Source organism: Periplaneta americana, chromosome 7, assembly GCF_040183065.1.
Source record: "Periplaneta americana isolate PAMFEO1 chromosome 7, P.americana_PAMFEO1_priV1, whole genome shotgun sequence".
NCBI classification, from domain to species: Eukaryota; Metazoa; Arthropoda; class Insecta; order Blattodea; family Blattidae; genus Periplaneta; species Periplaneta americana.
This window is the reverse complement of record NC_091123.1, coordinates 9,552,401-9,566,935: the sequence shown is the minus strand read 5'-3', so window position 1 is coordinate 9,566,935 and position 14,535 is coordinate 9,552,401. Positions and strand designations below refer to the sequence as shown.

The 14,535-nt window shown below is 34.7% G+C and overlaps 1 protein-coding gene across 3 annotated transcripts in view; it reads left to right on the top strand.

Moving 5' to 3' along the window:
- The window catches only part of LOC138702896 (AT-rich interactive domain-containing protein 1A-like), a 109,609-nt gene extending 96,051 nt beyond the window's left edge, over window positions 1-13,558 (top strand). For all 3 annotated transcript variants that reach the window (XM_069830282.1, XM_069830281.1, XM_069830283.1), the window contains one exon: window positions 12,901-13,558. In XM_069830282.1, coding sequence (XP_069686383.1) covers window positions 12,901-13,467 — 567 coding nt within the window. In that variant the 3' untranslated portion in view covers window positions 13,468-13,558. The remainder of the gene's footprint in view (window positions 1-12,900) is intronic.
- Window positions 13,559-14,535: the final 977 nt, after the last annotated feature.

Sequence of the window (14,535 nt, the reverse complement as noted above, 5' to 3'; positions counted from 1 at the left end):
TATTTTACAAGATATGATAAGAATATTATCATTAATGTTGATGTTATTTACACATTTTGAAGAATGTAATGCTATTTATATTTAGAATGTAGATATAGATCTTCCTATATACTGTGTACATTCTATGTTTTTACTAGGGATGGGAATTTGTGCATGTGGATTGAATAAAACACTACCAGTACTGGTAGACTCTGTCTACAGCAGTAATGGAAACACTACACATATTATACAAGGATTGTATTGCTACTTAAAATATGCTTAAAATTTAATACTACGTGCAAATGCTTTACCTCAGAGATGAAATGTGTTATTCTACTGACAAAAATATCTTGTATAAAATAACATTGAGGTTAGATTTGGTCTAAGAAAAAATTCAAGTTCAGAATAAAAGTAACATGCCAATCAAAAAACAACTGAGTAAGTATTAGTGACAGTATATTTCTGCACAAACAGATATACTGGTATGCTTCATTTTGATTCGAAAACTGGACGAGAGAAACATTTTGTTAGGTTAAATTTTTAACATTTCTGCTCTAGTCTTATTCAGCTCATGATAAAACATTTCATTCATATTTCAAATACACAGTCAGAAATATGTCAGTTTTAACAGATATTTATTTTTTTAGTCAATAGTCTCTGCATTAAAATGGGATGGTGTTTTATTATCTGAGATACCGGTACCTACATATTTTAAAGGGAAGTGGTTTCCTCTTTCCAAAATTTGGTATGAGATAACAACATTACTTTACAATTTCGAGGTTGTGGTCACTTGAAAAGTGACTGCCATATTTCTCATTCTGAATGCATATCTAGATTTAATAACTGTGATGAACATATTCGCCTAGCACAATTAAAACAGTAAATAGGCTACTATTTAAAGTTACTTTCCAAAATGGCATGTTGCTTTCTACTGAAAATATAATATTCTTGATAACAGTAAATATTCACATAGAACAGGCACGTACCTAAGAAGGGAGGGGATTTATGGAATATATCCTCCCCAAAACAAATTAAAAAAAACTGTCTCATCAGACAAGGAAATCTTATATTTCAAGAAAGGGGAAAAGGAGAAATTTACAAGTTTAAAAGAAAAAAAAAATTATAACATTAACTAGACATCTCTAATGAACTAAAACAAATATTGAAGTTCAATAACAGATACCTTAACTGTGTAGAAACTGTGACTTTTGAATTTTACCAACAATTTAAAGTAGACTTTTTTTTTTAAATTTGAGTGTCAAGAGCTGTTAAAGAAGTTGAATAATAGCGAAAAAGACATTTTCCACTGAATTTCGATCAAAAAGTAAAAATGTTTATAAAACGTAGTGCGAGATACTTTGGTTGATGCACACTGTTCCAAATGCAGCAACATCCAACGTTTGTCTGCTTCAACACTAGATCGGCAGGTAAAGGGATTCGTTGTTACCAAATTTTGTTCTCTTGGAGATCGTTATTGATCAATATAAAGCTGAGGGTAAATTTGCGCTCAAAAAAAAAAAATTAAATTTTTCCAAAAGGAGTTACATCACTGGTCGTGTACCATGTAAATCGTGTTGTTTATAACAACTGAGAATGGTAGAGGGAAGTGTATTCTGGTGTCTAAACTGTCAGACCTGTAGATGAGCCAGTCACTAAATGAGGCAGTCTACACTTAAAATCCATCATTCTCCCCCTTTTCCCACAGAATTTTTTTTGGGTACGCCCCTGTCATAGAAGCTTGTTCAGATACGTTTCGACAACTAAACTTATCCGTACAGAATTTTTCAGTGATGACTTGTCAATGAAGTCTCTGTTCCTAAGTTCTCTCAATTTTGAATTGGGACTTTCTCTTTGATAGCTCTCAAAATTAATACTTTATATAGAGTATTCCTTAAAATCAACACAACAGTTCTAAGGATATGTTTATACGAATGACTTGGAAGAAAATAGTATGTAATTAAAAAAATATTGAAAATTTAATATGTTCTTGAATCTCCACTAATTCTGAAGATTATACTCTATTTGGACGTTCACATTTCTGAATTAATAAGATATGACATTAACAAGAACATTAATAAGAAGATTATGTACATTAAATTTAATACTGTGTTGAGTAATGAAAAGCAAGTACTAAATAAACACATAAAATTTAATATTTATTATTAATTTTTTCAAATCTTCTTAAAAACGAAAAACTCTAATTGGGGTATTGAATCTTCCTGCTTTATCATATTAATTTTCTTATTTCGCATATATAAGATGCTTCAACTGATTTTTTCCTGTTTCAATAATTAATTACGATATAAAGACATTGAACGATAATTAAGTTACGATATTTATTACAAATAGTAACCTATAACATAAAAAATATATTTACTCCCAGCATAGGTATATAAAAAGATGAAAAAAGGCCAGCTCGCAATCTACGGAAGATGTCCAGTGTGTATTGAAAATTTCAAATATTAAACATTTTTACTAGAGATTAGAAATTTCCAACTTAAAATACATTTGCAGATAGTTGTTTTCCGATAAGATGCTATAAATTAAATAACAGTTTATCTGAGGTAGCTATATTGCTTGATAAAAAATAAAAATTGTGGTAATTCCTGAAACCACAAATTCAGTAAGAGATAATAGTCATGTAATTAACTTTAATTGATTAGCCTGTAACCAGTCTTTTTTGTCTTCCCAGAAAAGGTTGTTAATATAATTTCCATGGCAAACTTACATATCATGCCCAAGCTTCGTCTTCCTCTATACTCCAGGGGGAACTTGTGTAGTAGGTCTACTTGAAAGTGAAATTTTGAGAAATCACATCTCTTATTGCCAACAGTAAAGACATCTTAAACTGAAACTGTGTTTAGTGGATACGAAGTATTTTCCATGCAGACTTTAATTATAGCTTCCAATATAAATAATAATAATGATAATAATTCCGTTGACATCAAAATTATGGAAATTTACTTGCATATTCTGGAAACTTTTTAAAATTTGTTCAATATTAACACACAAAGAAAATATGCACATTGCAGAATGTAATTCCCATCCCTAGTGATTATGCTTATGATGTTGTTTTGATGCAAATTACAAAATGTACATATTAAAAACATTGTGATCTAATTTGTGTCCTTGCCCAAGCAACTGCACTTGGACCCATCTTGTGCTTTGAGCTTGCATACAAATATCCGAAGAGTGGAATATGATTCCTGGAGAGATCCATGTGAATGGTTTTGTGCAACCTCACTCGGACCTATCGCGTGCTTCGAGCAGTAAACCCGACGTACCTGTGCATTACTTGAGAATATCCACTTTTAGTTGTGTAACTTATATCGGTCAACATTCAAGTTTGACTAACAGACTTCTGCACGAGGTGGAAGCTTCCTACAGATCTAAAATGTTGTACTATTGTCTGAAATGGAAACTTTACCTACACCTTTTACGTGTAGATCTGCTGAAACCATGTCAATCTAGCTGAAGAAACACCATCAGAATATTGTACAAATAACATACCAAAGTTAATGTTGTGTATTCCTAAGATAAATATATGATTAATCTTATTTCATATCAAGTGATAACCTGCATTACAGAGTATAAATAAATATAGTAAGAATATTTGTTCTGTTGAGGTGAATGTGTCAGTACCCGATGTTCCTTGAGTCCACCACCACCATTACTTGCAGATATTTCACTGGGAAGATGCAACAACTTGACCTCATATCGAAGATCGTGATTTTGAACCTACAATGGAATTTTTTCCCAGTTCTAGTTCAAAAGAAAGTCATCTTGCAGAAGACATAGCGACAAAGAGCTCCTTTTAAATACCGTACCTATTCTGGACAGATTATAACAAGGACCTTTTTGTGGAATCTGGTCAGCTAAGCTAAATAGAAGAGGAATTTGATAAAAGCACGTGTTTCAAGGCTGAAGGCATGTCGATGAAAGAAGATTATTTAATATACGTCCATGAATGTTCTTAGAAAGGCACAAGGGGGTCTGGCTGAAGCAGTATCCATCAAATGAATAGTGAAACAAAGTTTAGTACCACAGGAATTAATTTTTCATATGAATGTACCCATCACACCTTGTGTTTTATGAGTATTTTTACAATAATGCATAAATTACCGATACTAAATCAGTTTCAGATTTGGAAACCTATACTTCAGTATATGTGACACACATATTTCAAACATTGTTCATATTTTTACTTTAGAATATTATATAACAGTTTCATAAAAATGTCATAAAAATTAAACATTTCTTCGTTAATCATGACTGCTGCCCATTTCAGTGGTTTCAGAAAATAAAACAGAATTGACAAGATTTATGCACTTAGTATCAAACATATGCAAAAATTTACAGAAAATAATCAACAATAAAGTAAATTTACTTGAACACGACATACGAATGCTTAGTCTGATAACTTAACGTGTGAAACTAAACTTTCTAAACTGAATTTTTAATATTATGATCTGATAATATGAATTCATATTTAATAAGTTCATCAATATGAAGTGTTCACTCTGTTTCCGTCAACTTTTGTTCAGTTCTTCTACCTCTAGGTTTTGTATCTTACAACTTTTGAGATCCTCATGCCGATATACAGGGTGAACCTTATGTAACATAATTAATTTTAAGAGATTATTCTTTGCGATACTTGAAATAAAAAAGTTTAATACAATTTTGTTCACTTCTGCTTCCTTTTCGAGAGAAAAAAAATTATATGAAACATTTCACAGTGTATTTTGGGAAAGTTATTGAATTATTTTCCAATATACTCAGTCAATTTAAGAGACCAGTGTATTATGATAAAAATTATTGAAAGAATTTTAGTTTTGTACTTTAAGTTCGCAGAAATTTGATCTGAACAAATGTAACTTTTCGTTCTGAAAAGGAATTTTAAAATGCTACATTTGTTTGGATCAAATTTCTGCACATTTAAAGGACAAAACTAAAATTACTTCAATCATTTATTATCATAACACTCTGCTCTCTTAAATTGACTGAGCATATTGTGAACACACTGTGAAATTTTTCACATAAAACAATTTTTATCTCGAAAAGCAGAAACGAGCAAAATTGTATTAAACTTTTTTGTTTGAAATATGTCAAGGAATAACGCTGTAAAATTAATGGCATACTTACAGTTCACCTTCTATATTGGCCACGCAATAAATTAATTTTTATTTTTCTGCTGCTACTTCCAACCAATATTTTTCTTTGGATGTTCATTAATCCTATGGCCTGCTTGTTGGTAATTCTGTAAAGCTAGGAAGTTTAAACGGGTTGTTCAATTGACGAAATTAGACTTATCTTTTTATACCGTATTTTTATGGTCTGATAATGTGACGTTGTATGATCTCTTAATTGTTATAACGGCGAACAAAGCTTGCATTATTTTCATTATGATTTAAGACGTTCAATGGTATTCAACGTAATATATAAGATTTGTTTGGGTTTTTGCACCGTGTTATGGAATGTTAGGCAAGGAAATATTACCAAGGCTCATGGGTTGTAAATAAAGTAGTAGCATCACGGTCGGGAATGGGTCTTGCGCATTCACATGCAATACGAGACAACTGGTGATCGTGGTTGGAGATATTCTCGATGTATTCAATGATAAAAACCAGTTGCTATGACAACAGATATTATTGTGCGTGGTTAAATGTAGAGCACTATTTTTAACTGCTCTAAAGCATGTTTACTAAACTTGATCAGCGATCGTGGAAAAAAATCGAGGTAGCCCGTGGTAGAAATGCACGCCAATGTAATCAAGGGTTACTTGAAGCTTGTGGCAACGATGCACTACCATATCGAATGGTTGCAAGATGGGCCTCTGCATTTCGTATGGGTTGGAATGAGATGGTACATGTGGCTTGCACAGGTCGCCTGTCCATTTGTGACGAACAAGTGGAGTTAGTACGAGGTCTTCTTGCTGTTGACCATCGCTGGACTGTACGAGAATTATCCATCGAGGTTGGACTCAATCATCAAACTGTGTGGTATATCCTGAAGAAAAACCTCCACATGAGAAAAATTGCAGCAAGCTGGGTTCCTTATAACCTGACAGAAACACAGAAGTGGCACCGATATGCAATAGCTCAACTCCACCTACAGGGATACCACAACGAGGGGGATGTATTGTTGCCATTGACGAGAAGTGGGCACGGGCATATGAGCCTGCACTAAAGCGTCAGTCTAATGAATGGCACCACAAAGGATCACCATGTCCAAAAAAATGCGATATGAACCCTCTAGGGTGAAAGTCATGCCGACAGTGGCATACGACAGTGAAGGTGTTACCGGTATCATTAGCCATGCCATACCTCAAGACCAAAATGTCAATGCAGCGTACTACCAACATTTTCTCGAACACAACCTACATCCAGCCATGCGGCGCAAACGTCCACATTTCCTGAGAGACAATCCACCTTTCATCTTGCTTGATAATACTCGTTGTCATGTCGCAGGAAGAGTGGCTGAATTGCTACAGAGATGGGATTGGAAAGTAGTGGAACAACCCTATATATTCTTCAGGACTTCACAGTTCTTCATTCTGCTTCGGCTACTTAAATTGATCAAACTAGGGTAAGCGAAGGTATTAACGCCATCAATTCAAAAAATGGGTTACAACTGACCAGAAATACGGACAATAATATTGATATTTTAGATATTAATAATTTTAGCCTTTCCTATGGAATGTATATTTCAAAAGTTGTAATTGTGACAAAGTCTTACAACAATACAAGTTAAGAAAAGATGACGCATACTGGCGCTATTACCTGCAGTGAAGGTAATAACGTCACTTATTTTTTAGAAAAAAGAAACATGTTTATAAGCAAAAGTAACAAATGTAAGGTTATGTTATGGAATTAAACAGCTATAAATGATTAGGGACAACCAAAAAAGTCGCAATATTCATTATCACAAAACTTTAAAAAATTAAATCAAGTTTACGCTCGCAGCGAGATGGCGTTATTATCTACTTTAAATGAATAATTACCATAATATAATATTATAAATTTTTAAACAGCACCACTCCACTAAACTTAAGAACACATATGAAAGAACTTCTCATAACATTTTATCATTCATTATATTTCAAATTCAATTATCTGTACTTACTTTATGCAGAAAACAATATTCACGTCACAGGACGATCAGCTCAAGTGCGCACTTCTTCGCTTAAAGGTTGTTAAACTCACACTAAAGACAGAAATCCGTTTCATTGTTGGTTCCAGATGTTTAAGAAAGGTTCCTCTAAACACCACATTTTTTTTAAACTAGGGCTGCCAACAAAGATTTTCACGTAACTAATTACAAAATATTAGATGGTGATAATACCTTCACTTTATCATTTACTCAGTGATTTAATACAGCGGTGCCAAAGTGATGTGTCGCAAAATTTTGGAATTGAAAAAGAAATTTTATGCCATCCAGGAAGTCTCTTTACAATGCATATTTTATTTACAATGAAGTCTTTGATATGTTAGGCCTACATTTTATTTTGAGACACTTTACCAATGAATCGTGAACACCTGCAACAATGCTCAGTTTAATTTTTCTGCTTGGCGATAATTCGAATGAAAGTGAACACCTCCAACAATGCTTAGTAATTTGTTTACTCTTCCCACTAAGTAATAAACAGAGTTTAGAATCGTCAGAACCAGTGACGTCGCCAGGATCAGAGCAAGGGGGGTGCGGATGGGGTGCGATTTAAAATTGGGGTGCGAGCTGTAAAAATGTGATACATAAAAAATCCAAAATGTTCTTTCATGCACTTGCGCGCATACTATACATCTGTTTACTATTATTATTATTATTATTATTATTATTATTACTATTATTATTATTACTATTATTATTATTATTATTATTATTATTATTATTATTATTATTATTATTTCTCCTCACATCCATTACGATACACCATGGGACGTAGTTTTTTCACATCCAAGAAATTGTTTGTTTGTTTTTGTTCTTCAAAATAATTTATGCCTAGTACTTTGTTAATAAATTGCCCTTTGGGGTGCGGAAAGGGGTGCTCCGATTTTTTATGGGGTGCTTGCGCACCCTTTCGCACCCCCCTAGCGATGTCCCTGGTCAGAACATATTGGTCAGTTTCACTATAGGTACCATACGTGTGAGCATGTTATAGTGGAACGGTATTTTTGTCACAAATGTTTTATTTAGATTTCATCATGAGCAAATTTTTAATTCGAAAATTTCAATCTGAATCAAGTTCCAGGTATGACAGTAGTGCTAATTCAAATAATGTGAGCGAAAATTCCGTTCAGGGTTCACAAAAACGTACTGCATTTCGTAAATATAGTGATGATGTGATGAATACTTGCAATATGGTTTTACGTGGCGTGGAGATGAAGATAAACAAAATCCCGAGTGTCTTATCTGCGGAAATGTTTTCTCAAATCAGTCGATGATCAACATTCAAAATGCCATCAACCCGTCAATGAAAAAAATGAGTTGCTAGATTTGTCATGTGATTCTACTATGAAAACAAAATTTCTAGACAATTCAGCGCAGTCTTTTTGGATTTATGCGCGATTTTAGTATCCCACAATTATTGCAAAGAGGGCCATAAACACTTTGCTGCCGTTTTCAACGTCATAGTTGTGTGAATCAGCATTTTCTACCATGAAAATAGTGAAATCTAAACAAAGGAACAGACTGATGCATCTTGAAGATGATTTACGTGTGCGCCTGTCAACCACAAGGTCACATACAGAGAAACTCTGTGCAACCCACCAAGCACAGACTTCACATTAATTTAAATGAGCGAGTTTTCAAAAACGATAATAAAAATATTTTATCGGATATAGCCTACAGCATAGATAGATTGAGATTTTTGACACATATCTTTGTTTTTTTCTAATACCACTCAAGTTGTTGTTTTTTTTTTTTCGATTGCGTGTTAACATCGACCTATCTACAACACTGGATGTCCGACACTACATAGAAGTGTTATCTGTGCTTTTTTTTCTGAAGGAACGCGCTGGAACGGCGTTCCAGTACCTTTTTTGTTGCATTTTTTTTTATCATGAAACCGAAATATGTTTGCATAACTATGTTTTTAATATAATTTTCCTTTGAATTCCGCATAGACCTTGAAAATCTTAGTTGTATGGAAAGGAGTTGAAAAACGACAAAATTCCTGTAAAGTGAACAGTGATCATCTCCACGTCTGATATAAAATATTCTACACAGAGTTCCACTACCCTTTTATCCAGAAGAATAGCACTGGTTGTTATATAATAAAAACAATAAGTATGCCGCGATATCGTGAGCGTTTAGTAAAGTGTGTCGTCAGTCACCATAAGGCAAATGCCAGGTAATCTGTTGGCGAATCCTCGATTTCACCTCATCTCACTATTTTTTAATCTTGTAAAATTTTGACTTGTTCCACATCTTAAAGCCTATAATGTAAAATCTATGGAATACAATAAATGAAATTAAATAAAAAAAATGGTTGGGAACTACTGATTTAATATACTTTATTTGCGAGTTTGATGAAGAAATATATTCTCTACTTCTCAAATTATTTTAGTACGTATAAAGGCTGGTTCACAATAAACCGGGAATGGAAACGGCAACGAGAACGAGAACGGAAATAATGTTAAAATAAATGTATTTAAATGTGAGCATTCACAATTAATCATTGTGAATGCTCACATTTAAATACATTATTTTAACATTATTTCCGTTCTCTTTCTAGTTGTCGTTTCCGTTCCCGGTTTATTGTGAACCAGCCTTAAATCGTACCTCTAAAACAGGCATCATTAGACTTCTATCACACGTTCACTGTAAATGATAGGTATGTGATAAATGACAATGAATTTGCAAAATTTATTACTCTTATTAACGGCTAACTTACATTAATTTCTTTCAGGTGATTTACGTAGGCATTTTAAAAAGAAATTTATAATACATATTTATTAATTATTACTCTAAAGTAGACATCTTGGTATCTTTTGCACTATCACTGTTCCCTAGTAGCTTAAGGGAAAAGACTGAAGAAATTTTATCAATTTTCAATTTTAAAAAATCTCTCTTTTTTGTGAAAAATGAATCAGCAATCTCTTATTTATATGTTGACCAACTTTCAGTGTTCTGCGCCGCTTGGAAGCATAAAAATTACAAAATTACGTCATATCTAAATAGCTGCGCTCTTGAATTTCAATTCCATGCAAACTTTGAAAGCTGTTGTCTAAATTTTATTTTTTCAGCACATTCCCTCATATTCAAAGTGTAAAGACTCTCACAATTCTGACTTTAAGAACTTCAAATTTTTACTGCATGCTTTGTAAACTGTGGTTAACAAACCACACCATTTTTTTTATAAACTAAATACTTTTGAAATTTAAAAACTTTCAGTTGGAATATATATTTTAATGTCTCTCCATTTATAAATTTAAGCTTAAAATTCAAATCTATTCAGTTCTATTCTAAACATATCAAGAGACGTCGTAAAATAACTTGTGCATGGAACTTCAATTTTGTAAAAGGATTTTGAAAATACGCAAAATTTTATTAAAACATTTGTATAATTCAGAAACAATTTATCTGATCATAATGAAACATATGTTAGAATACTTATAGGAAGGGGATGAGGTGCACAAAATATTAAGTCTCTGCCTTAAAATTATAGAGAACAGAAATTTCATTCATCACCTCCCTTTAACTAGTTTTCTAAGCGGCCAGCTTTATAGCAATTCCTTCCAAATGATTGTTGCGAACTTCAGGCATATTTTAGTATCTATATTAATCATCGTTCGAAAATAGACATGTTGCGCAACAAATTGCTTCGTGCTTCTCCTAATTCTGTGGGTGCGACGTACTTTCTCCTAGGCGTACAACAGACAGACTATATTTTCGACGTAGGACGTACAGTAACCGACATCTAGAGTCACGTGACTGGGTAGCTACAGATGAAGGGACAGACCAACGAAGAAATTACGTAAAAAATTATATGTCTTTTATTTCGCTCAGCACAGAGCGGAAGCCACACTATTTATTTCGGGTGAAAAGGAACTAAATGGATTATTCTGAGAGAGGAATCAGAGGGGGCAGTTAAACACTAAAGTCTAATGTTGTGTTCGTCGTGTGCATTTATTTGATTATTTCCATCTATGCAACAGTGGAGGTATATCAAGTGTTCCTTTAATTTAATCTCTTGTTCCTTATTAACTAGTGTTCTTCTTCTTTTCCTTAGTTTAACCTCTCCCTTTAGGTTCATTTACACGACCCACGCCACAAGGGCCTTACAGGGCCGCGACCTGTCGGAAGAGGAATTAATCTGTGGATCGCATACATATTTTTTTGACCACACAAGGACATTAACTAGTGTTACCTTTTAATTTAATTAATTTGGAAGTTTGTATTTATTCCTTTTTCATTTCTTTTAGCCTACAGTTTAAGAATAAGTATTTTATTCTTGCTTTCTTATACATTGTAAAAACGGAAATTTAAATAGCATACTCGGTTAAACTATAAAAGTCTTTGAGCCTACTAGGTGAGTGAATTAACTGTCGAATGGAAACTCTTACTAAGCACTGGTTACATGGAAAACGTGTTTTCGGCGATTTGACGCAAGGGATGCAAAATAATTTCCAATAGTTTCATAGGTAGGCCTATCTTTGGGCATTAATAGTTCGTTTAAAAAATACTCATCATCTCACCACAAACAGTAGGCCTATACCGAGTTCTATTGGAGTCCCATTATCTTTTGTCTTAGAAATTCATACAGCCATGGAGATGAAACCAAGCCTCGTGCGAAAGCAGGAGATTACGGATAATTTCGCCGTCATGCAATCTATTTAATATCCACGCCTGATTACAGGAACACCGGATCAAGTTAGGCAATGTAAATTTGTATGTTTTAACTTCAAGAGGTTTATAGCAATTCACACAAAACCCGTTTCCTGAGAAAGATTTCGAAGCGATTTTTTTAGAACTTTCCCAAGCCATGTCCAATGTTATCCAAATTTTCCTCTGTGAGGAGCTTATCTGCAACACTTCCTGTCTCCCAGAATTTATTCACAAGGTTGTGTATCGTTGTATCGTTTTAAAACGTTAATCCCATTGAATCTTTCCTGATATCATGTTCGAACTTCAAGGGTCGAATTTGTTAACACTTAATTATCGTAAATAAACACCAGCTATGTAAATAACTACTACATTTATGTGACATATTGAACTAAATTATACTAACGATTTGTTAAATGAATACCGCAACTTTTTTACTTTCCTGTATTACTTTATATTGAAATCTTAAGATGCGGAAACAAACTGAAACTAGTCATTAAGATAAAAGTTTCAATATTAATACACGAAAGTTAAACAAGTTGTTTATTTAAAAATTAATTAATGAATAAGTTATAAGTATGTAATCAAGATATATACTAAAATTGAGACGTTCCCTGAAATAACAACTTAACGTACGTTACGTAGTTTTCAGTTTCCAGCATATACTGAACCCTTAATAACACATCTACTTCTTGACAACATCTACTTACCTCCAACAATAACAGCGCAATCTAGAAACATTTGAATGTCTTTCTGCGCAATGCTGTTATACCAGATATAAAATGTTTGATGCTATGTATCTCAAATTCAAGATTTTGTAGTTAAGTTTTTCTTCCATAGAACGCCTCAATTATAATCACGAACACAAAAGAGACAAACTAGTGTCGTTTTGAGTTCCAATCAGACTCTAGTGAGCCGTGACACGCGATGTTAACAATAGCAATGTTGCCGCTTTCCACTAGGGAGATAATTCACTCACACAGTACAAGACAAACTTATTCACCAATAATTCACTGACACAATACAAAACAACGAACTAATTCACCAAAGAGACGTTGGTTTCAAACACCCGCCCTAACTCCTGTTATCCGTTCCTTCCAGAATCCTTCAACCTCATCCCATCCCGAGGAGGTCCCGGATCCTGCCAATCCCACGCTCGACTTCGCACCTTCTAACAAAGTCCCAGGAGAAGATGGATTCTTCTCGGCCACTTGGCCTCCCTTCTACCTATTTCCTCCGGGGGACACCAAGCTGATACCTCCTGCCGACATGGGGCGCTCCGGTCTGTATTTGGGGTCTCCGCCCTCGTACGCCGCATACTTCGACTATGCGCTGGCAGAATTCGTGCCTGGGAACGCCGATCCCGAGGCGGTGCTGGTAGCTGCGAGCAATGCCTACCGAGACACCGAGGCAGGCCTGGATTACGTCACCCTGCACATCCCACCCAACGCGGAGGACCAGGGATCCAGCGTCTCGAAGGTGGATCCCCTGGACGTGGCGACCAAGCCAGAGGGGAAGGAGAAGAGCGACGACCTGGAGCACCAAGACCTGCCCATCACGGGTGTGGCCCTGAGGGAGCCCATTGTCATCTCACAGAATGAACGCATCTGCGTGCTCATGGACACCCCTAGCCCCGCCGGCGACGCTCGAGAATTCACTTCACTTTGAATGTAATATGCAGAGCCCAAATTTCCAGTGTTCAGTGACAAAAGCATCAATAAACCCATGGCATTGCTTTAGAAATAAAACTTAAATTCTTGTCACTCTGTTGTATATTCTTTAGTCACACAGGAGAAAAATTCGAGAAGGCATGCGAACTGAGGATCACGAGACGAAGACTTATAGCTGTTCCAGAACTGTATCCTCCTGTATTTACATTCAAAAGTACGCATTTATATTGCATGCAATTAACATTGCAAACATTACAGTGAACATGCGAACACAGGGTTGGATATAAAGTCACACTTACGGACTCCATACACGCAAAGACTTATCTGGAGGTGTAACTGTAAAAACTTAAATTCACAGGTGAATTCTTCGTGTATGGGTGAAAAGTATTACGGTTTTCGACCCAGAGGTAAGTCTCCAGAGTTCAGCGACTGTTTGAATTCTTCCGACCAAATTAAGTGAGAGAAAAAGTAAACATAGAAACAAACGACTCTGATAGAATATAATCGAAATTCGTCGTTGTAAGTTATATCAGCAAATCTACAGATATGCTATTTAAGAAAGGCGCTAAGGAATGGTGAACAAATGAACGTAGATCCATGAAGGAATGTTTCTCCAGTGATTGCATTTCTCTACAGGAAATAATTGACTTCAACGACCTCTTACGACTTTTTGTAAACTGTAGGTCTAAAAGGTTAGTCTGACCGTGTATGAAAAATCATTCAACTTTCTGACATACCTCCAGGAGTAAGAGTATGCAGATAAGTCTTTGTGTGTATGGAGTGCTTTGGATTCACCTGCGACCTTGACCTTTTCCGGAAGATTTTCAGTCATCACAGCTATATACAGGGTGATTCATGAAGTCTGATCTGCGCTCTAGAAATCAGTTCTACGGGCTATTTTGAACAAAAAATGTCATATACTGTACATATAGATCCGATGATCAATATTAAGGATCTATAGCTGTTCGAATCCTAAGAAAGCATCTGCTTTCTTCAAATGAAACATAGACTGGCGTGGCAACACTGTCGATATTATTGGAGAACGTTGCACCAATGTATAGGTTGA